Consider the following 25,490-nt stretch of genomic DNA (forward strand, 5'->3'; position numbering starts at 1 on the left):
TGAAATTTATGCCATTAACGTATGAAGTGGGTTTTTTTTCTCCTTGAACCATATACTTGTGGTCACTTGCTAGTTGAGCTATAATCACTTTGGTATGCATAAAGTGGTTGAAGAACGATGTAAATGGTATGACAATTTTGTGAGTGGGTGTGATGGGGCAGCACATAGGATTGGGAGTCCTAAGAAGTTATTGGATGAAAGTACACATTAGATCTTGTTATCTCTAATTCCCCTAATGGTTATCCTACTTTTTGTCTTTACATTAGAAATCATTTATCCTTCTTTACATTTGCATATGCCTCACACTCAATCATCAATGTTATCATCCTCTCCAATGACTAGTAACAAGTTTGAGGGAGATCATATTGGTTTGATGTGGGAGTTTTGGAGCTCAGGGGGATTGAAAATTTCTCGCCAAGCTTGTTGGGTCTGTTGCTTCTGCAACTAAATTGAAGATAGTTAAAAGCTGGGATGACTTTGACTCAAAGAGGAGCATCAGAACAGGGCTTCCCATGAGCTTTTATCTAGGAAGTGACCTTCAAGATCTAGTTGGGAGGGTTTTAAGATATTGAAGAAGGGATTGGTAATGGGTAGTGAGAGGAGGGAATAGATAGGAAGGATAAGAAGATTGTTCACATCAGTCCACAATTATTCTCTTTCACATTTTAAAGAGTTAAATGCCCCAAATTATTATCTTAAGATAAATTTTCAATATTTTTTTTGGGGAAAAGAAAGATAGCTCGTCTTTTTAACATTGCAGTCTCTACATAAAAAGGAATGTAAATACTTCGTGTTTATATAGAAAAGCACAAACAGTATGTTGGAAGTTCATAATCATCAATATTTTTTAACAAAGTATTTGTATGGATTAAGGGTGTGTTTGGTTTAACTTTTTTTTGTTTAATTTTAAAAATTAGTCATTTTGAAAATAATTGAAGTGTTTGGTAACTATTTAAAATACTTTCAAAGTTTATTTTAAACTCTTTATTAAAAGAGTGTAAATAAAAATGACTTTTTTCTTTTAACTTATTTGACCTTCAAGTAAAAGTATTTATGTTTAATCATCAATGTTCAAGAAAGGTTTTGAGATTATGAAGTTTTTGAGATTATGAGTGTATTAATGCAAAATTTGATATACAAGAAGATAGGAATCTTGGCTACAGCTCGAAAAACTTTGAGCTTCAATTTTATAATTCTATTTTTTGGAAGTGTCTATTTTCGTTTCCGAAATTAAATTTAGTTTTGATTTTAAATTAACTTAGTTCAAATAGTTTTATTTATTTATTTTAGATTAGGATACTTTATCACTAAATTTCAGATTTTAGTTGAATTTATGTTTTAGATTTCGGTTGGTTGTGTGTTGTTATATTCTTTATTTTGTTTTTTAAAAAAGAAAAACTGTAACTTGTGAATTGTATAGATGGTTTCATTCCAGATTTTGTTCGATTCTTGTTTTTTGGGATTAGATTTTGTTCAAAAAAAAAAAAAAAAAACTTTGTGCAGTGCACCCATCTGCTATACAGTCCAAACTGTACAACTGAATAAATCATACGTGACCTTTTTTTTTTTTTTTGTGTGTGTAGGGAAAGAATGGGAGCATAAAGATTAGGTACAACTCGTCCTTAGATTTGATATTAAGTACACGTAGAGATTTGCGGGGTATATCTATCCATTAAGTACTTTTAGATAAAATCAGATTTCATTTACAAAGAAAAGTCCTATTAGCTATTTCTTAAAAATACTATTTTATTTTAGCTATTTATCAAGTTGTCTTTAAAATAAGTCACTCTTACCTTTTGACGTTTAGAATGCATAATTGAAATTCGCTCTAAAAATTCAAAGTTTTAAGTATAACTCCTTGTCTGATGTCAATTCTGATGTAGCGTCTATCATGACGACTAAAGTAAGCACTATGGAAGAAAGGACAAAGATACCAAGAGTATGCTAACATCTTGTTGAAGGCAACTGAAGAAAGAGATTCACAAATTGCATACCTAAAGAACAAAATTAAGAACCAACATACTGCCAAATCAAGTTAAACTTTCTGTTATCAAATATGAGAACAAAGAGAAGAATGTTATGCATTTTTTTCATCTTTTAAAATTTTCATTGAGAAAAAATTGAAAAATAGGGTAAGAAAAATTTGTTGCGTAGGAAGATCGACCACAACACTTTGATTAGATTGCTTCTCCATCCATCTAACAACTTCTAGACATAAAAATGAACTCCATAAGAGCATAATATGACAATTTTTTTTTTAAAGTTCTCTTTTGTATTCTATACCATACACAAAAAGACTTGATAATTTGTACATGTCAACCAAATACTAGCTCCTGAAGTTTCAACAGTTTGATGGGAAGGATGACCTAAAGCAATATTTTGGTCATTTCCATTGAGCGAAAATACTGGTATACACAGAGAAATCTTTTAGTCAAACATATCTAAAGTTGAGTACGAGTCAATAGACAGTTAGGAATAGTTAAAAAAATGAACTTCTAAATGGTTTCTACAACACAAGACAAATCTTCAATATGTTTGCGCTCACAAACACTAAAGAACAAAAAGGTGAAAAGGAATTTCTTTCAAATTTATTTTAGATTCTATCTCTTGAAAATTTCTATTTGTAGCTTCAAATTGGTTGTGGATTGTACAACTAAGGTCAAAGGTCATTATTTTTGGGTAGGAACATCCTTGTAACTACTTTTTTTTTGGCTTTGATTAAGGTCTTCAAACTAAGTTATAACCCAGAAGCCCTGTTTTTATTGTTATAGGAACCTATGGAATAGTTTGAGAGCGATTTAGGACTTTAGAACATTGGTAAGTTATTTCTTACTTATTTTAAGAGTTATCAATTATGCAAGTTCTTAGGATAGGGCAAATGTATGGTCAATTTTAATTTGTTTTGTCTAATTTAATTAAGCATCTTAGTGTATGTTTTTAATTATTTTAATATTAGATAAATATGTCGTTTAGGTTAAAATCTCATAATAAGTTAAACATGTCATGCATCTTTATTATTTTGAACATATAAAGATAATACGATCATTGTCTTTCCTAATAATATTAGATCATCCCATATTTAGAGATAATTTAATTCAAATTTTAAATGGTGTAAAAATTGAATTGAATCTCTTTTTAGTATTTCAATGAAATATTGGGGATAATCTTTTAATTTTTGTTAAATGGGTTTAGAATTTTAGAAACTTAAGACTATCCATTAAGTGAATTAATGTTAAATAAGATTAAAAACAATGTTAATAATTCACCTAGGTTCATTAGATTAATAAGGGATTATTATTTAAAGATTCATAAATTAAAATGAAATTTGAGTATGAGACTTTGTTTATAAAATGGTTTTATCTAGATTGAAGTGCTAATCTATTGAAAGAAAACGATCTATTTGAAAATTTAAGAGTTGAATTAGTCCTATATTAGTAATATTTAATCTTGCATTAAAGAGTATAGTTTTTAGAAAATAAATTTAATACAAAGTCTGATAACTTAGGTTCAATATAATAATTAATTGTTAATTTAAATGAAAAAATTGTAAATAAAATTTTAAGAAAATTCTGTCTATTGAGTGTTCTTTCTAGATTGTAGGTAAAGAATATCTCTATCGGATTATGGGAATTCAAGAATCGAATTAGTGAAAATTATTAAGCATACTTAAGATGTGATTAGTCTTATATATAAATAGTTTAAAACTTGGTAATTCATGATATAAATCAATCTAATTAACGTAAAAATTATAAGAAGGAAAATTTAAACTATATGGAACTAAATTTCATATACTAAAATTTATGAACTATAAAGTTATAAAAATATCAAGGTACATAGTCATATTGTTACATCCTAAAATTCATAATTCAAATCATATTGGTTGAAACGAAAGTTGGAAAACCAAATGTATTTTTTAATCTAATAAAAATAGTCTAAAATATTTACAAAATTAAGCCTTTTTTAAGTACACTTCTCGGAATTAAATTAATTTGAGAGAAAGAGCAAAAATAAAGAGACAAAAGGCAGTGCTAAAAAACAAAACACAAGAAATAAAGAAAAGTAAATTGCTTATCTCATCAATTATTTATTTAACTTATTTCTCACTTGTTTTCAAGTTCTTAGTACCCATATTCTTGACTCAGTTGTGTAGTTACTGTTGTTGGTTAATGAATTTCTTTTTCAAATAATTTTTTTTAAAAAAAAATCAGTACCTTTATAATTAAAATAATTGTGGAAGTTTTAACGATTATATTTGATTTTTTATTTTTATTTTTTAAAATTAAGCCACTTTCATCCACATTTTTTTACCATCATTTATAACTTTCTTGAGTACAAAAACAAAAGGGGTCTTTTTAAATATAAAAAAATATTTAAAAATATTTACACTTTATAGCAAAAAGTTTCAACAGAACAAGTAATTTTGGAACATTTTGCTATAAAGTGTAAATATTATTAAGATTTTTCTATTTATAAGAATTTTACAAAACAAAAACAAATTTTTTGAAAGCTATTTTTTTTAATTCTCAAAATTTGGCTTAGGTTTTTAAATTATTGGTGAAAAGTAGATAACAAAAGAAGAAATTTGTAAGTGAAAGTAGTGTTATTTTCAAAACATCTAATTTTAGTTTACATATCTTTGAAAGTGATTCTCAAATGATTTAAATTATCACTTTTGTTATTTTCAAAGTCACTCATAAAATATTTTTAACTACTCAAAATTAATTTTAATACTATGAAAATGCGTTGCTGTAAAATTTAAACATTGAATTGATTTTGAGTGATTAAAAGTGTGTTTTCGAAGTAGTTAACATCACAAAGTGATTTTTAACCATTTCAAAATCACTTTCAAACATGCTCTCAATCAATACAACCAATAACAAACCACGGCTAATTTTAAGATTTAATCAATTTGAAGAATGGAATGAGTCTCAAGGTGATATTTTAAACTATTTTCAATCAAACCCTTAATGATTCATCTACATTTTTCTTTTTCAAATTTAAAAAAAACTACAAAGCCAGCAACACCTTACAATAAGTATCCATCATCACAAAACAACATTCATATAAAATCAAGAAGAAAGGCCACTTGATCAGCACACTTTTCACATCTTAATTTTATATTTCATTTGTAAATTTCAGCTTATCCCCATGAAGATTCTTGTGGTTCACTTCAATTATTCTATGGAGCTGTATATAAAGTAATGATCCTAAGGAACACTTCAATTTGCATGTAAATTAGAGACTTAATTGCAAATTAAAGAAGATATGAGTTATGAAGAGAAAAAGCAAGAAGAAAATGGGTCAAGTGATGATGCTTTGCCATTCCACAAGCTTCTTAGCTATGGTGATGCTTTGGATTGGGTTTTAATGGCTTTGGGAACTTTTGGTTCTCTTGTTCATGGCATGGCTCAGCCAATTGGTTATCTCTTGCTTGGTAAAGCACTCAATGCATTTGGGAACAATATTAATGACCTTGATGCTATGGTTCATGCCCTCTATGAGGTATTTATGAATTGTGTATTTGTAATTTGTAATTTTATTTTTTTGGCAAATTATCACAACCATGCCTAATATATGATGGTAGTTGCAATTATATTCTCTGACTTTTGATGGTAAAAACCGAGCTCTCAAACTTCTACATATGTTAAAATATGACTCTCAAACTTACATGATTATTGCAAAAATTGTAACAATTGTATAAGTTCAAGAGTTCAATTTTAAAATTCTATAAGTTGAGATCAAATTTTACCATTAAAAATTTGAGGATATAATTGTAACCACCCCCATACTTCAAGAGTAGTTCTTGCATGGTATGCCTGTGTGTAGGATAACGGAGTGAATGTTGAATTGTGTCTCGAAAAGACGTTTTTTGTCATTTATTATGAAAATCATTATACTTCAATATCTATTCTTCTTAGAGGATTTATGTCCAAATTTTTGCCATATTGTTTAATGAAATCGTCTCTTTAAGAGATGATTCATGATATTTGACAAAGTAATTGCCTTTTCAAATGATTTTGTGACATAATTAAAACTACAATAATATTTTAAAAATAAATTTCAAAGTTGATATTTTTTTTTAGAAAAAACAATACTAAGAAAAATTTGTTCTTGCATTTACCTATCTTTTATCTATAAGCATGTATTTTTAATGTGTTGATGAAAAGCACTTTTAGCATTTGGCTACATGTCAACATTAGGATTTGAAAGTTTAATAGCTACTTGAATGCATTGGAACAATGTTAACATGACTCACAAATAAAATATTATTTGAGAAAACTAAATTAATGACCTAAAGAAAAATACTGGATATATTATAGGTTACATCCACATTTTTGTAGTTGAAGCCGCCTTTTTAAATGTCCAAGGTGCCTTAAGGCGTAATGGCCCTCTAGAGCTTAGACACAAGGTACATAAAAAAGCGCAGACTTTTTTTCTCTTTTTTTTTTTTGGCGAGGTGCACTATATATAAAAATATTACATTAAAAAAAGAGTATAATTGAAGTGGAAATGTGGAAAAAATGGACCCCAAACACAAGAAATTTTGCATTTAGGTTAGGTAAACTTGATCCTTTTAGTTAATAAAGAAGGAAAACCCTTAATTATTACTATTTTTTAAAAATAATTGAAAAGCCCAAGGCACAGGACTTTGATCCTTGGGGCTTCACAAAAGGCGCGCACCTAAGGTGTGTCTTATTTTGTGAGCTCACTTTTCCAAGGCAAGGCGCCAAACCTGTGCCTTGGGTTTAGGCGCACGCCTGAGACGACTTTTTAAAACACTGAGCTGAGGGAGTTGTTCAACCATTGTTTAACATGAGACAAACTCTTCTTTCTCATTTGAGCAATATTTGGAAAGGTAAGTGTTCTAGGAAACATATTTAAAAATGATTTTGAAATTATTAAAATCACTTATGTCCTAAATTAATCACTCACAAATAATAGCACTCTTTTTAGTTATTTATTTTAATGGTTCATCCCTGTGTATCTTGACTAGAATCTATACCCAGATCAAAATAGAAATTTAGCTTCTTTTAATGGTACATTCAAACCATTAATTGTTTTGGACTTTTTCAGTAGAATCTCGATTAAGACGAAGATCGAGACTACTATTATTATGTTAGTCTTCCCCAAATCTTACATAGTTTTCCCCAAATATTAGGTATGTAATAATTTTCGAATTCTCTGTTCCTAATTCAAATCCCAAATCAATCTCTGTTTTGCTCTTCATCATGAACTCTTTCCGATTTCTTAATAGATATTGAAATAGGATTTGGAAGAAAGATTACGTAAGATTTAGAGAAGAATACATATGGAATAATAGTTAATCTTACCGCCTTAGCCGGTTGGTTTCATATATATATATAACTCTCAAAAGTGTCGACCACCGCCATTCAAACCAACACATGTCGTTGGTCAGAGTTAATTTGAGCCCAAAATCGATGTCAACCGATGGATGATTACCTCTATTCTAAGTGAGGATTGTTTTGTATTGATGCAGGTGGTTCCATTTGTATGGTACATGTCCATCGCCACTTTGCCAGCAGGAATACTTGGTAAAAGCCCATCTTCCTTTAACATTTGAATAAATATTACTTCACATATGAAACTACATGTCCTTAATTACATTTTTCTATGTAGAAATTGGGTGTTGGATGTATGCAAGTGAGAGACAGACAGCTCGTCTAAGACTTGCATTTCTACAATCAGTGCTGACCCAAGAAATTGGGGCTTTTGATACACATCTTACCACTGCCAAAATAATCACTGGAATTAGTGGCCACATGAGCATTATACAGGATGCCATTGGAGAGAAGGTAACCCATTTGCTAAATCTGATTAAAGTCATCGCAGTTCATAAACATAAACTTTTAGATTTAGTAGTGATTTTCTTTGATTGGTTGGATGCAGTTGGGACATTTTATATCGAGTGTGACAACTTTCATTTGCGGAGTTGTGGTCGCCATTATAAGTTGTTGGGAAGTGTCATTGCTTACTTTGTTGGTTGCACCATTGGTTCTAGCAATTGGGGCTACTTATACGAAGAAGATGACTGTCATCTCTTCTCTCAAAATGGGTTGCCAATCCCAAGCTACATCATTGGTTGAACAGGTAAAAATGCCAACTGAACAAATATAGATATAAAAAAAAACATTATAATTATGTGTCTATTTCGTTCTTGAACTTTAAAAAAGTTTCACTTGTCTTTGAGTTTTGAATGGTAATACATAATCTACATCGTTAACACTCTTAGGTTAATGGTAACATTATTACATTTTATTATACAAATGGATTTGATACGACATGATATATAATGACATTAGAAAATAGAAGATCAAAGGTTATTCATGCTAGAACAATTTGCCTTTTTCAAGCAATACATCAACTTGACCATGTCACTCAAATTTATCATGCTATCTTTTCCTTATGCCTTGTCATGCATACCAAATTAAGTCCATATTTCATTGTGCCACTTATGGATCTCTAAACGAAAGATAAACTTAGAGAACTCTTTTCAATAAATAAACGTAGGGAAGTCGTTGCTCAACTTTAGGTTCTCATTCTTTGTCACATACCTAATACTCATTGATTTACTCGTAAAATTAAGCATCTTCACATCGAAAGATGAAGTGCTCGTCCAATGAGCATGTAACACCATCATGTAATTCACGATGTTAATGACAACATCATTTTTACTTGTTTTGAACTACTTTTAAGAGCGAAAACTTTCCTCACAAACCAGCACACAGGTCATTTCAGCATGCTTTGTCCTCATTCCTATGTTTCTATAAGAAAATTTCTAGGAACTCACCTAACTCCAAGGCAAGCACAATTAAGTTTGGAGTTTTCATGATCGAACCACCGAGAAGGAAGGTGGACCTTGTTGGTGTAGATAATAGCTATCAATTCTTTAAAGCTTTTCTTAAACATACTTTTATATCCTCAAGATCCTTCTCAGTCGGATGTGATCTTAGTTCATTCATGGAACTTGGACATTACATAAAGACATAATTATAGTTAGAAACTATATGTAGACACAACCAACACTTATCGAAAACAAACTAAAGAGAATGTAAACTAAGTTAATTTGTTTTTTAATATATAGAATGATCATGTTAACCGATATGAATTGAGCAGTCAATATCTCAAATAAGAACAGTGTATGCATTTGTGGGAGAGGGAGGCTGCATGAAGGCATTTGAAGAGCAGTGTGAGAAACAGGCTGTGATATGCAAACAAGAGGCATTGATGAAGGGAGTGGGCATAGGAATGTTTCAAACTGCAACCTTCTGTTGTTGGAGTCTCATTGTATGGATTGGAGCTGTTGTTGTAACTGCAGGAAGGGCCAGTGGAGGGGACATTTTAGCTGCTGTTGTGAGCGTTCTCTTTGGAACAATGTGGGTATTCAACTCTGACAACCATTTCATTTTAGTTTTTTAGTTTTTTTTAAAATTATGTGTGTTTTCTGACCATTTCTATACCATGGTTTTCTTATTTTTGTAAGTAGCACTTGAATTCTTAGCTAAACTTAAAAAACAAAAACAAGTATTTAAAAACTACTTTTTATAGTTTTCATTTCACACTTGCTTCAAAAAACAAAGAAACCAAGAAGTGGAATTAGTAGTTAATTTTCAAAATAAAAAACCAAAAACTAGGGTCCCATTTGGTAACTATTTGGTTTAGAAATTTATGCTTATAAATATTACTTTCACCTAAAAGTTTCTTTATTTTGTTATTCATTTCACACTGTTTAAAAAACTAAGTCAAGTTTTGAAAAGTAAAAGAAAAAGGTAGTTTTTAAAAACTTGTTTTTGTTGTAGAATTTGATTAAGAATTCAAGTATTTTTTTTTTTATAGACATGTTAGAACCACAATATATAATTTAGGATAAAACAAATATAAATTTCAAAAACAGAAAACTAAAAACAAAATTGTTACCGAAAGTGACCTAAATGATTGTCAAAGGTTCTAAAATGTTCGAGAAACAATATCAACTTACCAAAACTAAAGATGACCTGAAGAATCACACATCAAATGAAAAATCTTAAAAACTTTTTTTTGGTGGATTGCAGCACATTGACTTATGCTGCACCAGATATGCAAGCATTCAACCAAGCAAAGGCTGCAGGGAATGAAGTTTTTCAAGTTATTCAAAGGATCCCAACTACAATTGACAGTTCAGAAGAGAAGAAGAGTACATTAAAGCATATTGAAGGGCACATTGACATACGAGAAGTCGACTTTGCTTACCCATCTCGTCCTCAGAAACTTGTGTTTCAAGGCTTCTCTTTGTCCATTCCAGCAGGCCAAACCGTCGCCTTAGTCGGTAGCAGCGGGTGCGGAAAGAGTACAGTCGTCTCCCTTGTCACTAGGTTCTATGACCCTCTTCAAGGTATGCCTCCACCACCCCCTTTTTTGTCTCTTCACTCTTAATTTGATTTTCATGTCAATCTTAAAACCACTTTTTCTTCAGGATATATTTTCATAGATCATCAGAACATCAAGGATCTGAATCTGAAATTCCTTAGGAGTAACATTGGAATAGTTTCCCAAGAACCTGTACTTTTTGCTGGAACTATCAAGGATAATATCAAAATGGGAAAAATAGATGCAGATGATAAAGAGATAGAAAATGCTGCAGTAATGGCCAATGCACACTCTTTTATATCTAACCTTCCAAACCAGTACCTTACAGAGGTAAAACTATGAAAGTCAAAACAATTTTCCTTACATATCAATGCTACTTTTCCAGCCAAATAATAGAGTTGCACCTCATTTTAATAATTCAAAGTGATTGAAGATTCTATCAACATAATCTGAAACATTTTTTAGCTTTAGTTTGGAAAAAAATTATAGCACTTTTTATAGGTGAAAACAGGTTCAAAGGGCGCTTGGGGTAAAGAGTGAAGTTGTTTAGTCGTTGATCCACAGTTTAGGAGTTAATAAGTCATGAAAGCTACGGAGTTCTTAGTCAAACAAGGAGTGGAATTAACAAGTCTGTGCCTTTAAAATATAAATATTTTTTTTTCCTAAGATCTGGTTCGAAAAAATGAATAATAAGTATGTGGGCCAAAATTTCAGGTTGGACAAGGGGGAACTCAACTGTCAGGAGGTCAAAAGCAAAGAATAGCAATAGCAAGAGCAATTCTCAAGAATCCAAGAATTCTCTTACTAGATGAGGCCACAAGTGCATTAGATTCAGAGGCTGAGAGGTTGGTTCAGGATGCTCTTGAAAAGGCTATAATTGGAAGGACAACCATTTTGATTGCCCACAGCATATCAACTATTGTTGGTGCTGATATGATTGCAATCATAGAAGATGGAAGAGTTTCAAAGACAGGAACACACCAAAGCTTGCTAGAAACATGTTCATTCTATAGCAACTTATTCAACATCCATAATATCAAACCAGTTCAAGACTCAAGGTTTGTTCTTCATACTAAAACAAACCAAACTTTGCTTCAAAAGAAAACATAACTAACTGATATTATTTGTTTATAAATGGACCAGCCATTCAAATTCTTTGTCAGAACCAGAGAGTACCCATCAAGAAGCTCCATCTTGTGATCTTGATCAAGACAAAAAACACAAGCTCAAAAATTCCAAAATAGATTCTCTGAGCCAAGAAGAAGAGAAAGAGAAATCAAAAGAAATATTCTTTAGAATATGGTTTGGCTTGAGTAAAATAGAGATTATGAAGACTTGTTTTGGATCTTTAGCTGCAGCTTTGTCTGGCATCTCAAAGCCTATCTTTGGATTCTTTATCATAACAATTGGAGTAGCCTACTATCACAAAAATGCAAAGCAAAAAGTTGGATTATACTCCCTCATCTTCTCTCTATTGGGATTATTATCACTTTTTACTCACACCTTGCAACACTATTTCTTTGGAGTAGTGGGAGAGAAAGCAATGAGAAACCTCAGAGAAGCTCTATATTCAGGTACAAACTTAACAACACTTGTATTTTGGTTATATAGAAAGTTTAAGATGATATTATAAAGTCATCAATAGCTTCTAACATTAACTAACTAAGGCTCCATTAGATAATCATTTGGTTTTTAAAAATTAGGTTTGTTTCACACCATTTTTTAATCATTGTTTTCATATTTTATATCTAAACATATGAATTCTTAGTGAAGCTCTAAAAAGAAAAGTAAGTTTTTAATAACTACATTTTTCGTTTTCAAATTTTGGCTTGGATTTTGAAAACACTCCTAAAATGTAGACAACATAACATCGATATCAATAGATGTGAGTGATGTTTATAGGCTTAATTTTCAAAAATAAAAAACAAAAAATAAAGGTCTTATTTGATAACCATTTGATTTTTGAAAATTAAGCTTATGTACTATTTCTTCTTATTGATTTTTTTTTTTTTTTTATCTACTATTTAGATGTGTTTCCAAAAACAAGCCAAAAATTGAAAACTACAAAAAATAGTTTTTAGAAACTTGTTTTTATTTTAGAATTTAACTAAGAATTCAAGTGTTTAATTAGAACATATGGACACCATGGTAAAGAAGTTAAAAAAAAAAACAAGCATAATTTTCAAAAATCAAATAGTTATCAAACAAGGCCAAAATGATGGCCAGACAGGAACTAGACTAATCCAATTCTACTGATGAACTATTTCAGCTGTACTACGCAATGAAGTAGCTTGGTTTGAAAAACCTGATAACAATGTTGGGTCACTGACATCAAAGATAATGAACACCACCTCCATCATAAAAACCATAATAGCTGATAGAATGTCCGTCATTGTACAATGCATCTCCTCCATTCTAATTGCCACCACTGTCAGTTTTATCATCAACTGGAGGATGGCTCTAGTTGCTTGGGCTGTCATGCCTTTCCATTTCATTGGTGGCCTAATACAAGCCAAGTATGCCAAAGGATTTTCAGGAGATTCTGCTTCTGCTCATCATGATCTAGTTTCATTAGCCTCAGAATCAGCAACCAACATAAGAACTATTGTTTCTTTCTGCCATGAAGAACAAATAATGAAACAAGCAAGAATGTCATTAGAAGAACCAATGAGAAAAAGCAAGAGAGAAAGTATTAAGTACGGAATCATTTACGGCGTCTCCCTTTGCTTATGGAACATTTCTAATGCCATTGCTTTGTGGTACACAACAATTCTGGTTCACAAAAGACAAGCATCTTTTGAAGATGGTATAAGATCATACCAAATTTTCTCCCTCACAGTACCCTCAATCACTGAATTGTGGACATTAATTCCAACCGTCATCAAAGCCATTGGCATATTAACTCCAGCATTCCACACACTTGATAGAAGAACACTCATTGAACCTGAATTACCAAAAGGTGAAACAACAGACAAAATTGAAGGGAGAATTGATTTTCAAAGTGTGAACTTCAATTATCCTTCAAGGCCAGAAGTCATCGTTCTTAAAAACTTCAGCTTACAAATCAAAGCAGGATCAAGTGTTGCTCTTATTGGACCAAGTGGGGCAGGAAAGTCCTCTGTTTTGGCACTTTTGCTCAGATTCTATGACACTGAAAAAGGCAATATCCTTATTGATGGAAAAGATATAAAAGAATACAATCTGAGAATCTTGAGAAAACAAATAGGATTTGTGCAACAAGAGCCTGTTCTTTTTAGCTCCTCTATCAGATATAATATTTTCTATGGGAGTGAGCAAGTGTCTGAAGCTGAAGTCTTAAAGGTGTCAAGAGAAGCTAACATACATGGATTTGTAAGTAGTTTACCTGATGGATATGATACAATTGTTGGGGAAAAAGGTTGCCAACTATCAGGAGGACAAAAACAAAGGATAGCCATTGCTAGAACTCTTTTGAAGAAGCCAGCAATTTTGCTCCTAGATGAACCAACTAGTGCATTAGATATTGAATCTGAAAGAACTTTAGTTAGTGCTTTGGAGTCAATAAACGGAAACAATGGCTTCAGAACTACCCAGATTACAGTTGCTCATCGGCTCTCTACTGTGACAAACTCAGATGTTATTGTAGTCATGGATAGAGGTGAGATTGTGGAGATTGGTTCACATACCACTTTATTGACAGCTCCTGATGGAGTGTACTCAAAACTTTTTAGGATACAGAGCCTTGTAAATGATTAATATCTGAAATCATTATACAAAAACGACTATATAATATACATTTTGAAAGTACAATGATCTAGAACTAAAACTGAGAGTACATGAATGAAAATGACTGTTTTGAAAGTAGTATTTAAACCTATATGATATATATTGATTTGCAAGATTTGAATGCTTAGGAGTAATTGGTATGCAAAGTTTATTTTGTTTTGATTAGGTCATTGTAAAACTCCTTTGAGTTTAGGATTACAATGCAGCTTGTTGTGTAATATAAGAATAAAAAGATCTACATGGTTTCTAGGAAAGTTGTGTGATCCTTCTAGAGTGGTGAACTGCACTTGAAGAAACTACTCAATTACTAGTCTCGAAATCAATACTTGAGGGAACTATTCATCTACTTTTTTTGTATGAGAAGAAGTGAATTTCATCTTGTTGGAAATAAGGGTTTTTTTTTTTTATAGTTTATAGCCCCAAAGGTATTTTAGTATTTTACTTTACTCTAGGTTTATTTCCTTTTTTATTTTAGGATTTGCTAGAGCCTATAAATATGACTTTTATTGTAACTTTCATGGTGTATTAAAATAATTATAAAAAAAAACTCTCTATCGTGGTTTTTTCTCCCTGTTCTAGGGTCTTTTACGTAAACCTAGTGTTCTCTATTTTCTATCTTTTAACATGGTATCAGAGCGTGGTGACGAAACCCTAGCCGCCATCGGCGAAAACCAACCGGTGCAAGATAATCTTGTTCTGCACCAGCCCCACTTCTGCCACAGCTGCTGATAGACCATCGACGCTATTGCCGCTGCCGCTGGTGGCGGCTACGCCGATACCGTCCTGTTGTCCAAGTCGTGGTTAATTGATACCTTCAGTCCTTGCATATCTGTCCAACTCTAGCACCGCCGCAACCCTTTGATGGAAATCGTAGCGCCGCCACCCTTTTGCACAATGCCATCGGCGTTTCTCCTTTGTTATCGAGAGCTGTCGTTGCCTATCCTTTCAACCTCACTGCCAGTAGTCGAAACCTACACCTTGAAGCTGAGATCGGTGAGTCATCCGCCTACCATAGAGGTAAATCCCCTACCGCAGCAACGTCGGGAATCCCTGGCTCCTTTTCCTTTCGGTCGCAAGAAACCTATCTGTAGCCACCGGGGCTTTCTCATCATGAGCCACTAGATATGAACATCAAGGTTCAATTGGTTTATCTCCAGTAATGGTTCAAAAATAGTTGGTTAATCTTCAAGCAAGTTTTCAGCAACAAATCATTGCTTTTGGGGCATCCTTAGGTGCTTCCACAGACTTAAATTCTAGTACAATGAAATCTGATATTCCTTCCAGTCTACCGATGTATCTAGAGAATCCAGTAACCTCTTTCTCTACTTTAACTACTGCAAACTATTTATCTGCATCTATGGGAAATTTCACAGGATTAATTGCAGGAGAAAAGTTAATGATCAGAATTATTTCTCCTGGTCTCAGTCCATTAAAATAGTTCTTGAGGGGGTGTCACAAGTTTGAGTATTTAACTGATGAGATACCAAGACCTAGGCCAAGGGATCCTCAGGAGCGGATTTGGAAAGGAGAAAACTCCCTGCTTCGATCACTATTGATTAATAATATGGAACCTCAGATAGAGAAACCGTTGTTGTATGTTGCGACTGCTCGAGATATCTGGGATGTAGTTCAGAAACTATATTTAAGAGGCAGAATGCATCTCATCTTTACACTTTGCGTAAACAGGCTCACGAGTGCAAACAGGGGACGATGGATGTCATTTCATACTTTAACAAATTGTCCATAATCTAGCATATGGACCTGCGTCATGAAATTTTCTGAGATTGTCCTTGTGGAAGTGTTCAATATTCCAAGATTGAGGAAGTCGATCGTGTCTATGATTTCCTAGCTGGTTTGAACTTCAAGTTCGATGCAGTGCGAGGCCGTATACTAGGACAAAGGCCTATACAGAGCTAGTGCTATGAACATCATGACTGTATCTGCGATTGATTCTGTTGCTTCTAGTGCAAAATTATTTGGTTCTGATAGTGACAAGCAAAATAGGAAATAGACCCCGGTGTGTGAACATTGCAAGAAACCCTAACATACGAAAGATCAGTGCTGGAAGTTACATGGTAGACCACCGAATAGCAGAAGACTACCTCCAAATGACAAGCCCAATCCTGATCGGGCTCTCATGAGTGAATTTGCGAATGCCCCCAGTCACAACCTTAGGTGAATGGCCAAAGTGACCCTGGTGTCTTTTTCCTTGAGGCTGTTGTTTAATAAGGTACCTCTCAATCCTTAAGTCTCCTCAGCATAAATGGTACGAAACCATGGATACTTGATTCAGGGGCTACAAATCATTTGATTGGATCTTCTGATAATTTTCTATCATATCTTCCGAGTGATGGTAATGAAAAGATTTGGATTGCAGATGGGTTTTGCTCATATTGTTGCATGTATTCTGAATCGTGACGTTGCCTTCTCACCAGATAATGTTTTCTTTCAGGACTTGAGCTCGGGAAAGACGATTGGCACTGCTCGATGATGCATGGAAAATGGAGTAAATAAATGTGTTCATCGTTCGTTCTCCATGCGTCGCTGGTCATGCGTTGGACTAAGGGATATGCAATATGCGTCTAAGAATCTATGTGATGACCATGCGTTCCTGCCACAAATTTTCTTGCTCTCTTGCCAAGTATAACAAGATCGCAAGTTTCTCGGGGTGATCCAAGGTCAAACTCAGGGACTTGTAGCTAAATTTTATGAAGTAATGTGTTTGCGGCGAAAAATAAAAGAATAATGAAGTTTAAGGGCTATGCGCTACTCTTATTCCTAACTAAACAGATTAAGCAATGGAAGTATGACTATGAGAGTTGGTAGGGACACGAAAACTGTTAACGCGTGATAAGATGTATGGAAAAATAGATAAAATGGTGGAGGGGATGACTTCAATGCATCAATAAGCTTGATCGCAAGGGTAACCCCAGCCAACACAAGTTATGCGATTATGCTATACACAATTGACTAAGACGCATGCGATGCATATGCGATAGTATCGATAGACAAGGTGACCGCATACCACCTTGTCTAAGTCTCTATTCTTGCTCACGCGATCTAACACATAAACAAGGTGACCGCATACCACCGTATCCTACTTCTGGACGCATGTGATGTGACTGCATACTATCATATCCTATCTATAGGGTGCATGCACTGTGTAATAGCAAATAGAGTTTATTCCTAAGCCTCTATTCTTGTTCATGCGATCCAATCTGACTCTCTCAAGCCTAGATTTGGTTTTTAGACTATTCTCTCAAGTATGCCCAAATGATGAATGATGCACTCATAAGACAAGGTAATCACATAAAGCATGGTTGACATAAGATTATTCCTATCTCTAGGAACACTGCTTACTTTTCTTAGTGAATTCCACTACTTACCCTCTCGGGCAGTTAGTCACTGCTGATTAGCTTATAAACAAGCATTGCAACCGCTCATAGACAAGCATTGCTACAGCCTCACACTAAGCAAAGATGATTTTCTCACAATACTCGCGCAACGCACACCTCTCGGTGGTTTGCTACATGCTTCATATGTCTATGCCGCATGATTAAGTATGTAATACTCTAGCAATCTTACTTAGTCGTTGCAATGAAAGTAAAGGATGGCAAAGAAGAGGTAAATGAAGATGGAATCAAAGGAGATAAAGAAATGTGTTGATCACAAAATGTATTAATGTCTTAAGCCACAATGTAATACAATACAAAGATAAAAGAGAGATGGAGGGCCAGATGTAGGCAATATCATGCTTCCATCAGATGCGTGTCAAGGCTGTCGGTGGTGCCATGGATGAGCTGTGGAGTAGTCTCTCTCGAGATCTATCTCCGACGAAGCTCCGATCGTCACTCGAAATGGTTGGAGGAATGAAGAACTCTCAAAGAATGTATTTTCGTGCTTTCGTCTGTGATCACAAGGATCTGCCCTAAGGCAGAAGCTCGGATGATTTGAAGTTGGGCTCTAAGGCTTCTATTTATAGAGCTCAATCACCGACAGCATTAATGGTCCTGCTCTGAATTTCCGCTGCTAACGGCGTGATAGACTTGCTCTGAATCTCTGCTATTAACGATGTGGTAGGTGAAATGTCAACATCACCTTTTGATACTCCCAAGCTATGCGTTCATGCTTGGTTTCCGAAGTATCATCGTATTCCACCACCCTTGCATTCATCCCTCTATTATGGTTATTACTCTGTAGTCGCAACATCCATGCGATGAACGTATGTGATCGCCTTGCGATGGTGGGATTCACTGCATGCGATCGATTCCTGCGATAGATACAAGAATAGACATTTGGACGCGAAATAACGCATAATATTGGGTTAGCCGAGATTTTCACTGCTGATCGACGCAAGCTCACTTTTCTCATGAATTCTTAGTATAATCATCGCATATTCTACTTGTTAGCCCTCATAATTCTAAATAAAAGGCCTATAATAACGTGCATTTCTGCCCGTTATCACTTGACACAATAGAGGATTCTATTTTCTTGATGGTGATGCTTCTTCTAGGAACTGTTATAGGACCTAGTTTGTTGTCTTCTTGTTTTTCAACTTCATAAAAAGACTGTATGTTGTGGCACCTTTGCCTTGGTCATCCAAATTTCAAATATATGAAATATCTATTTCCTCATTTATTCAATAAAGTTGATGTTTCTTCTCTCTTGTTGTGTGTGCATTCGTGTAAAACAGCATAGGGTCGCCTTTCCGTCTCAACCTTATAAACCTTCTCAACCCTTCACCCTTGTTCATAGTGATGTTTGGGGTCCCTCGAGTATTACCATCTCTTCGAGGAAACGTTGGTTTGTGACTTTTATTGGTAATCATACCTGTCTTATATGGGTTTTTCTCCTCACTGATAAATTTGAGGTTTCATCAGTAATTTAACAATTTTACACTACTGTTGAGACTCAGTTCAACACCAAAATTGCAATTCTTCATATGATAATGAGTTCCTACTCTTCGTGATTTTTTGTCTTCTAAAGGGATTATCCACCAAAGCTCGTGTGCCTATACATCTCACAGAATAGGGTGGCTGAAAGGAAAAATTGTTATCTTCTTGAGGTTGAACGGTCTCACATGTTGTTTACGTCATTTCCATCTTACTTATGGGGGATGTAGTTCTGACTGCAGCTCATCTTATTAATCAAATGTCTTCCCATGTCCTCTAACTCCAGACTCCTCTTGAATGCCTCAAGGAGTCATACCCTACCTCGCGGCTTATTCATGATGTCCCTCTTCGGGTTTTCGGGTGCACTGCTTTTGTCCATAGTCATGGCCTTAACCAAACTAAGTTTACCCCTCGTGCTCAGAAATGTGTCTTCATTGGGTATCCCCTTTACCAGCTAGGTTATAAATGCTTTCACCCTTCTTCCCAAAAATAGTTCATCTCCATGGATGTAACATTCCTTGAAGATAAACCTTTCTTTCCTATTAGTCATCTTCAGAAGGAGAGTACTAGTGAAGAGACTAATTGGTCCACTTCTGCAGTCCCTACTAACCTTCCTGAACTCCTTCTTGAACTTATCCTGAGTGCCCATGACACCATTCTACCCACTAAACAAGTCCCTTGGATAACTTACTACAGGAAGAATCTCAGAAAGGAAATGGTGTCCCCGACTACTCCGTCGACTCCGGTCCATGAATCTGAACCATTGCAAGCTCAAGGTACTACTAGCCCTGATAATACTAACTTGTGTGTTGAGGATGATATTGTTGATTTAACTGAGAATGACAGGAATGATAGGTTAGTTTAGAGAATAACAGGGTTGCAAGCAGTAATGAGACTTCGACAGAAACAAGAAAAGGTGAGATTCTTCCTCAGGCTAAAAAATGTAATTAAAATCCCATTACAGATGAGGAATCAGACAAACCAGAGGATTATGATATCCTCTTTTGGCATGCCCATTGCATTGAGAAAGGGCACTAGATTTGCACCAAGTACCCCATGTATAGCTGTATGTCTTACAGTAATCTGTCTTCTGAGTTCAGGGCATTCACTTCCAGCCTCGATATAGTAACAATATCGAAAAACATACATATGGCCATGGAAATTCCTGAGTGGAAGACTGCTGTCATGGAAAAAATAAGAGCTCTTGAAAAAAATAATACGTGGGACCTTGTTGCTCTTCCTAAAGGGCAAAAAATAGTTGGGTGCAAGTGGGTGTTCACTCTGAAGTATAAATCAAATGGAACTCTAGACAGGTACAAGGCCAGACTTGTAGCAAAAGAGTTTACTCAAACTTATGGTATAGATTATTCTGAGACTTTCTCCCCTATAGCAAAGGTAGGTCTGGGTCAGTTAATAAAGACTGGCTTGTCTATCAACTTGATGTGCAAAATACATCCAACCAGGTTTTGAAGCTCAGTTTGATCATCATGTCTGTAAACTCATAAAGTCTTTATATGATTTGAAACAGCCCCTAAGAGCATGGTTCGACAGATTTACTATCTTTGTTAAGTCCCAAGGTTTCATTCAAGGACACTCTGATCACACGTTGTTTACAAAAAGGTTAGTATCTGGGAAGATTGTTGTTCTAATTGTGTATGTTGATGATATTGTCCTGTCAAGAGATGATGTTGCTGAGATCACTAGGCTGAAAAAGAAAATGGCTGATGAGTTTGAGATCAAAGATCTAGGGAATCTAAAGTATTTCCTTGGAATGGAGGTGGCATGATCAAAGGAAGGGATCTCTGTCTCACAACGGAAATACACTCTTGACCTGTTAAAAGAAACAGGTATGACTGGATATAGATCTGCTAACACTCCTATTGAATTCAATGTGAAACTAGGAGATTCTGTTGACAAAGTTTCCGTTGATAAAAAGAGGTATTAGTGTCTAGTGGGAAAGCTGATTTACTTATCTCACACTAGATCAAATATTTCCTATGTTGTCAGTGTTGTTAGTCAGTTTATGCAGGCACCCTACGAAGAACATATGGAAGCTGTGAATTGGATTCTGAGATATTTGAAAAGTTCACCAAGTAAAGGTCTGATGTTCAAAAAAACTGATAGGAAATGCATTGAGGCTCATATCAACTCTGATTGGGCAAGATCATTTATTGACAGAAAATCTACCTCTAGATATTGTACTTTTGTGTGGGGTAACCTAGTTACTTGGAGAAGTAAGAAGAAAAATGTTGTTGCTAAAAGCAGTGCTGAAGTTGAATACAGAGCTATGAGTTTGGGAATTTGTGCAGAAATCTGGTTGAAGAAAGTTTTGTTTGATCTACACCAAGAAAATGTAAACCTATGAAGCTCTATTGTGATAATAAAGCGGCTATAAGCATAACCAATAATCTTGTACAACATGATAAAACGAAACATGTGGAGATTGACACACTTTATAAAAGAGAAACCAGACAATGGTAGTATCTATATTCCGTATATTCCACCTAGTCAACAAGTTGCTAATGTTCTCACCAAAATGTTACTCAGGCAAAGTTTTGACTCATATGTTAGCAAGTTGGGTCTGATTGACATCTACGCCCCAACTTGAAGGGGAGTGTTGGAAATAAGGGGTTTTGTTGACAGTTTATAGCTCAAAGGGTATTTTAGTATTTTACTTTACCCTAGGTTTATTTCCTTTTTTATTTTAGGGCTTGTTAGAGCCTATAAATATGACTTCTATTGCAACTTTCATGGTGTGTTAAAATAATAAAAAACAACTCTCTATCGTGGTTTTTTTTTCTTGTTCTAGGGTTTTCCACGTAAACCTAGTATTCTCTATTTTCTATCTTCTAACACATCTTGTGAATGTCATTCTCTAAAATGGTAGGCTTATTGAACCAGCAACATAGGTCATTCTCACCTATGCAAATAAAAAAACTAGCCCTCGCAGGCAAGAGTTTATAATTCGCTCAAGATAAGATCGAGTTGCATATGATTTATCTTGTGAAATATTAACTTTTTCAATTAATGGATTTATATAAAGAGATTAAATATTTCGTGTTAAAATTTAATACAAACTCATTGTATAGAATACATTCACTCACATGTCTCTAGATGAACAATTTGAATCATGATTTGTAACAATTATAATGTGGGTCGTATTGATAGTATTATCAAGATAAAGCATCCAACCTTGTCCATATATTATGAACTATCTTAGTTATTTCTTGTATGTCAACTAGATATTGTTCAAGATTACGGTATTAACCTTGGATTTTTACATATAATGGATAATATAAAATTAAAAAACAAAATATTTATCAAATATTAATTTAGAAATTTTAGGGTAAAAATCCCAATAACCTTCCAGTTGAACACTAAAGCTAAAGCTAGCAAGACATGTAACCCAAGGCATTTATACCCAAAAGTAAGTAGTTTTATAAATTTAGTTTTCAAAAATCAAATGCTATCAATTGGGAGTTTAAATTCTTTCTTAATATTTTAGATATGTCAAGTACGTAAATCAAATAATTTTGCTTGTCTCAATATATGCTTATTGATATATGTCGAAAACCTCTATATTTTCAATATAATTGTTATATTGAAAATAATAGGAATAAGATGTTTCCAAATAAGATTAGGTCACTGATAATTAAAAACAGTTAGATTCAAACTTTACGTGGTTTAAAATTTGAACTTAGTTTGATGACAAAATCTGGCCAACGAAAATACACTTGACTTTTACGTACCACTGACAATAAATTTGTTATTTGGGGAAGAGGTGATTGAATGAAACGACTACAAAAGAAAAAGAACTATGTAGTGATTTGATTCTTCCCACAAACACTATGATGTTTAAATCAGTTAAGAGCATCAAATGATAGAAAACTTTTTAAAGATGACGATTAATACATTTTGTGTGAAGTCATAATGATATATTTATAAGGAGTAAACCAAGATTTTCCTAAATCTTTTCCAAATTGGACTCTAGAAGGTAAAGTCTAACCACCTAGAAGAGAGAAATGAGTTGGGGACTGCAAAAGGCAGGCCTTATGGAAGGCTAGGTTAGCCTCGGCCTTTTAGTGCCACGGGTCTTTATCAAACCTTGCTTCAATAGTTCATGCAAACTATTGTTACCAATATGTGACAACCTTTTGTGTGATAATTCAATCTCCTCCACTTTCTTTTATTTTGAAATGAAGATTGAGCTTGGCGGAACAACATTTTTCAAAAAATATAACCCATTGATCTTTTAGCCAGTAAAAAAAAATCTTGAAAACTCTCTCGAGATTATAAATTGTCTATTCTTTACATGAAAAGAGCACCCTCATGTACATCTTTGTATGCTTTAGGTAGAGAGTCTATAGGGATCGTAGGTTCACTTTCTAAACTCAACTTGTCCCTTGTAGTAGCAAATTTTTTGGTGTATTTTTTGAACTCATCAAGATTCTCATTCAATGACTTCAAACTATTCATTCAGAAAGTAAACAACCTTTTCTCTGTAAATCTTGCTAGGGACATCTTTCTTGATGTTTGGCTTGCAATTTTGTCCAAATTTTATAAGTTGTATCCTCATCTTCAATTTGTCTAAGTACATTGTCTGAAAACATTGAAAATTAATGCACTTTATGTATGCAGCTTCCTCCATTTGCTTCTCCTCATCAATGAGCATGATTGGTAGTGTTTTAGGATCATCAAGGTCTTTTTAAGTGCCTTTTGCTGAAACATAATTGCTGTAATCTTCTTGCACCCACAAACCAAAATCTCCATTTCCTATTCAACTTCTCAATTTCATATATTCTTATTACCCTTTTAAAGAATTAACTTCTTGAATCTTTCTCGATACTTTCTTGAATTGTTAGTTGCTCTGATACCAATGATTAGTGATTTAATGTTTACAATGTATGCACATTTGCAATACATCAGTCACACCAAAGAACACATAAAAAGCCACTTTACCAATTACTCTTCTCAGAACAAGTGGAGAAGAAGAAAAGATAAAGACATGAAAATAAACAAGCTTCCTCCCAATAATTATAATCCCACATATTATAATAACTAGGGCTATTTTCAAATATAGAATAATGAATCAAAATATTTACAAATAATAACAAAATATCACCGTCTATCTGTGATAGATCGCAATAGACAACGATAGATTACTATCTATGTCTATCATGACATAGACACAAATAGTAGTCTATCGCTGGTGATAGACTATGATATTTTACTATTAATTATAAATATTTTTAATAGTTTTGTCATTTAGAATATTTTCCCTAATAACTATGGACTATTATATTTTGACAAGTTTTGCATCCCAAAAAGCTCTTAAGTAGCTATATAGTCAAATTGTTACATACTAGTCAATATGAATATAACTCAAACTGACACAAATTATATACCATCGATTAAGTGGTTAGATGTTCGAATTCCCCACCTCACATATTATTGAATTCAGAAAAAAGAAAAATTGTTACAAATTAAAATTGATAGATCAAATAATTGCTCCATGAAACACTGAAACCAAATATGTTTGTATTAACCTAAAATATAATAAAAATCTTCTCAAATACTTCCCAAATAAATCTGTTTTTCTTTTAAATAATGTACACCACAATCTCTCTCCTTTTACTACTAAGAATTAAATTAATTTGAGATACACAGCAAAATACAGCTGCCAAAGACAATGCTCAAAAACCAAAAACAAAAGATAAAAGAAAAATGGGCTGCTCCTCTCTCCATTATTATTAAACTTGTTCTTCATTTGTCTTCAAGTTCTGAGTGCCCATATTCTTGACTCCCTCTACAATTAATAATCATTCAAAGTTTCAGCAGTGGAATTTTCCAAGTTAAAATATCATCTTGTTTTTCTGGCAGTACTTTAGAATTGGTTTTATTTTAGTCCATAAACTTTTAAACGTCTAATTAATTTTTAGTTCTCCTTTTGAGTGAGTCTTAAAGGTAGTCCATGTCCTTATTTGTTTGTAATTAACTGAAACCTTCTACTATGCATTATTAGCGTAATAATAACGTTTACTTTATAAATGGATGATACAATAAAATCTCTATAAGAACATAAAATAATATTGTTAAACTGGCTAGGAGTGTGCACACTCGAAGTGCAACACATGATCTACACCGAAATAGTGGTGTTTGTTGATATAAATTGTACTTAATGAACTTAAAAGTTTAATGCTTATATATGTATATATCCTAACATTTAAGGGTATCGACAAATACCTAAACTCGAATAGTTGCCTTTTTATGCATGGATCACATCTATAATTAGTCATTTACTAAAATAAAAAGTAGCGAAGAAAGAGGAAAACAAAGATTCTCCTCTATAGTCTCTTTATATATAATTATACATTAATCTTCTATATGAATTTTGAAAAGATGTTTGGCTCATTTCCCACTAAACATTTGATGATTCATCTGTTGGGATTGATGTCCTATATCTAGTGT

General features: G+C 33.5%; 2 protein-coding genes across 4 annotated transcripts; both read left to right on the forward strand.

Moving 5' to 3' along the window:
- The first annotated feature begins 9 nt into the window (after positions 1 to 9).
- On the forward strand, positions 10 to 14,221 carry LOC120088089 (ABC transporter B family member 14-like). 3 transcript variants are annotated; one of them, XM_039045146.1, is made up of 12 exons: positions 10 to 1,609; positions 2,772 to 2,817; positions 5,140 to 5,502; positions 7,499 to 7,553; positions 7,639 to 7,814; positions 7,909 to 8,109; positions 9,136 to 9,395; positions 10,071 to 10,390; positions 10,472 to 10,695; positions 11,080 to 11,423; positions 11,509 to 11,939; positions 12,635 to 14,221. In XM_039045146.1, exons 3-12 carry the CDS (start codon positions 5,266 to 5,268, stop codon positions 14,098 to 14,100), a joined length of 3,714 nt encoding a protein of 1,237 aa, XP_038901074.1. In that variant the 5' UTR covers positions 10 to 1,609; positions 2,772 to 2,817; positions 5,140 to 5,265; the 3' UTR covers positions 14,101 to 14,221. The 3 variants fall into 3 exon arrangements, with proteins under 3 accessions (XP_038901074.1, XP_038901073.1, XP_038901072.1); XM_039045145.1 differs by lacking the exons at positions 10 to 1,609; positions 2,772 to 2,817; positions 5,140 to 5,502; positions 7,499 to 7,553; positions 7,639 to 7,814 and having other exon boundaries at positions 7,973 to 8,109; positions 9,104 to 9,395; XM_039045144.1 differs by lacking the exons at positions 10 to 1,609; positions 2,772 to 2,817; positions 5,140 to 5,502; positions 7,499 to 7,553; positions 7,639 to 7,814 and having other exon boundaries at positions 7,973 to 8,109; positions 9,158 to 9,395.
- Positions 14,222 to 20,871: 6,650 nt separating this feature from the next.
- LOC120089048 (secreted RxLR effector protein 161-like) lies at positions 20,872 to 21,387 on the forward strand. Its single transcript, XM_039046480.1, has 2 exons — positions 20,872 to 20,960; positions 21,030 to 21,387. Exons 1-2 carry the CDS (start codon positions 20,872 to 20,874, stop codon positions 21,385 to 21,387), a joined length of 447 nt encoding a protein of 148 aa, XP_038902408.1.
- The last annotated feature ends 4,103 nt before the right edge of the window (positions 21,388 to 25,490 follow it).

Source organism: Benincasa hispida, chromosome 10 (assembly GCF_009727055.1).
Source record: "Benincasa hispida cultivar B227 chromosome 10, ASM972705v1, whole genome shotgun sequence".
NCBI lineage: Eukaryota > Viridiplantae > Streptophyta > Magnoliopsida > Cucurbitales > Cucurbitaceae > Benincasa > Benincasa hispida.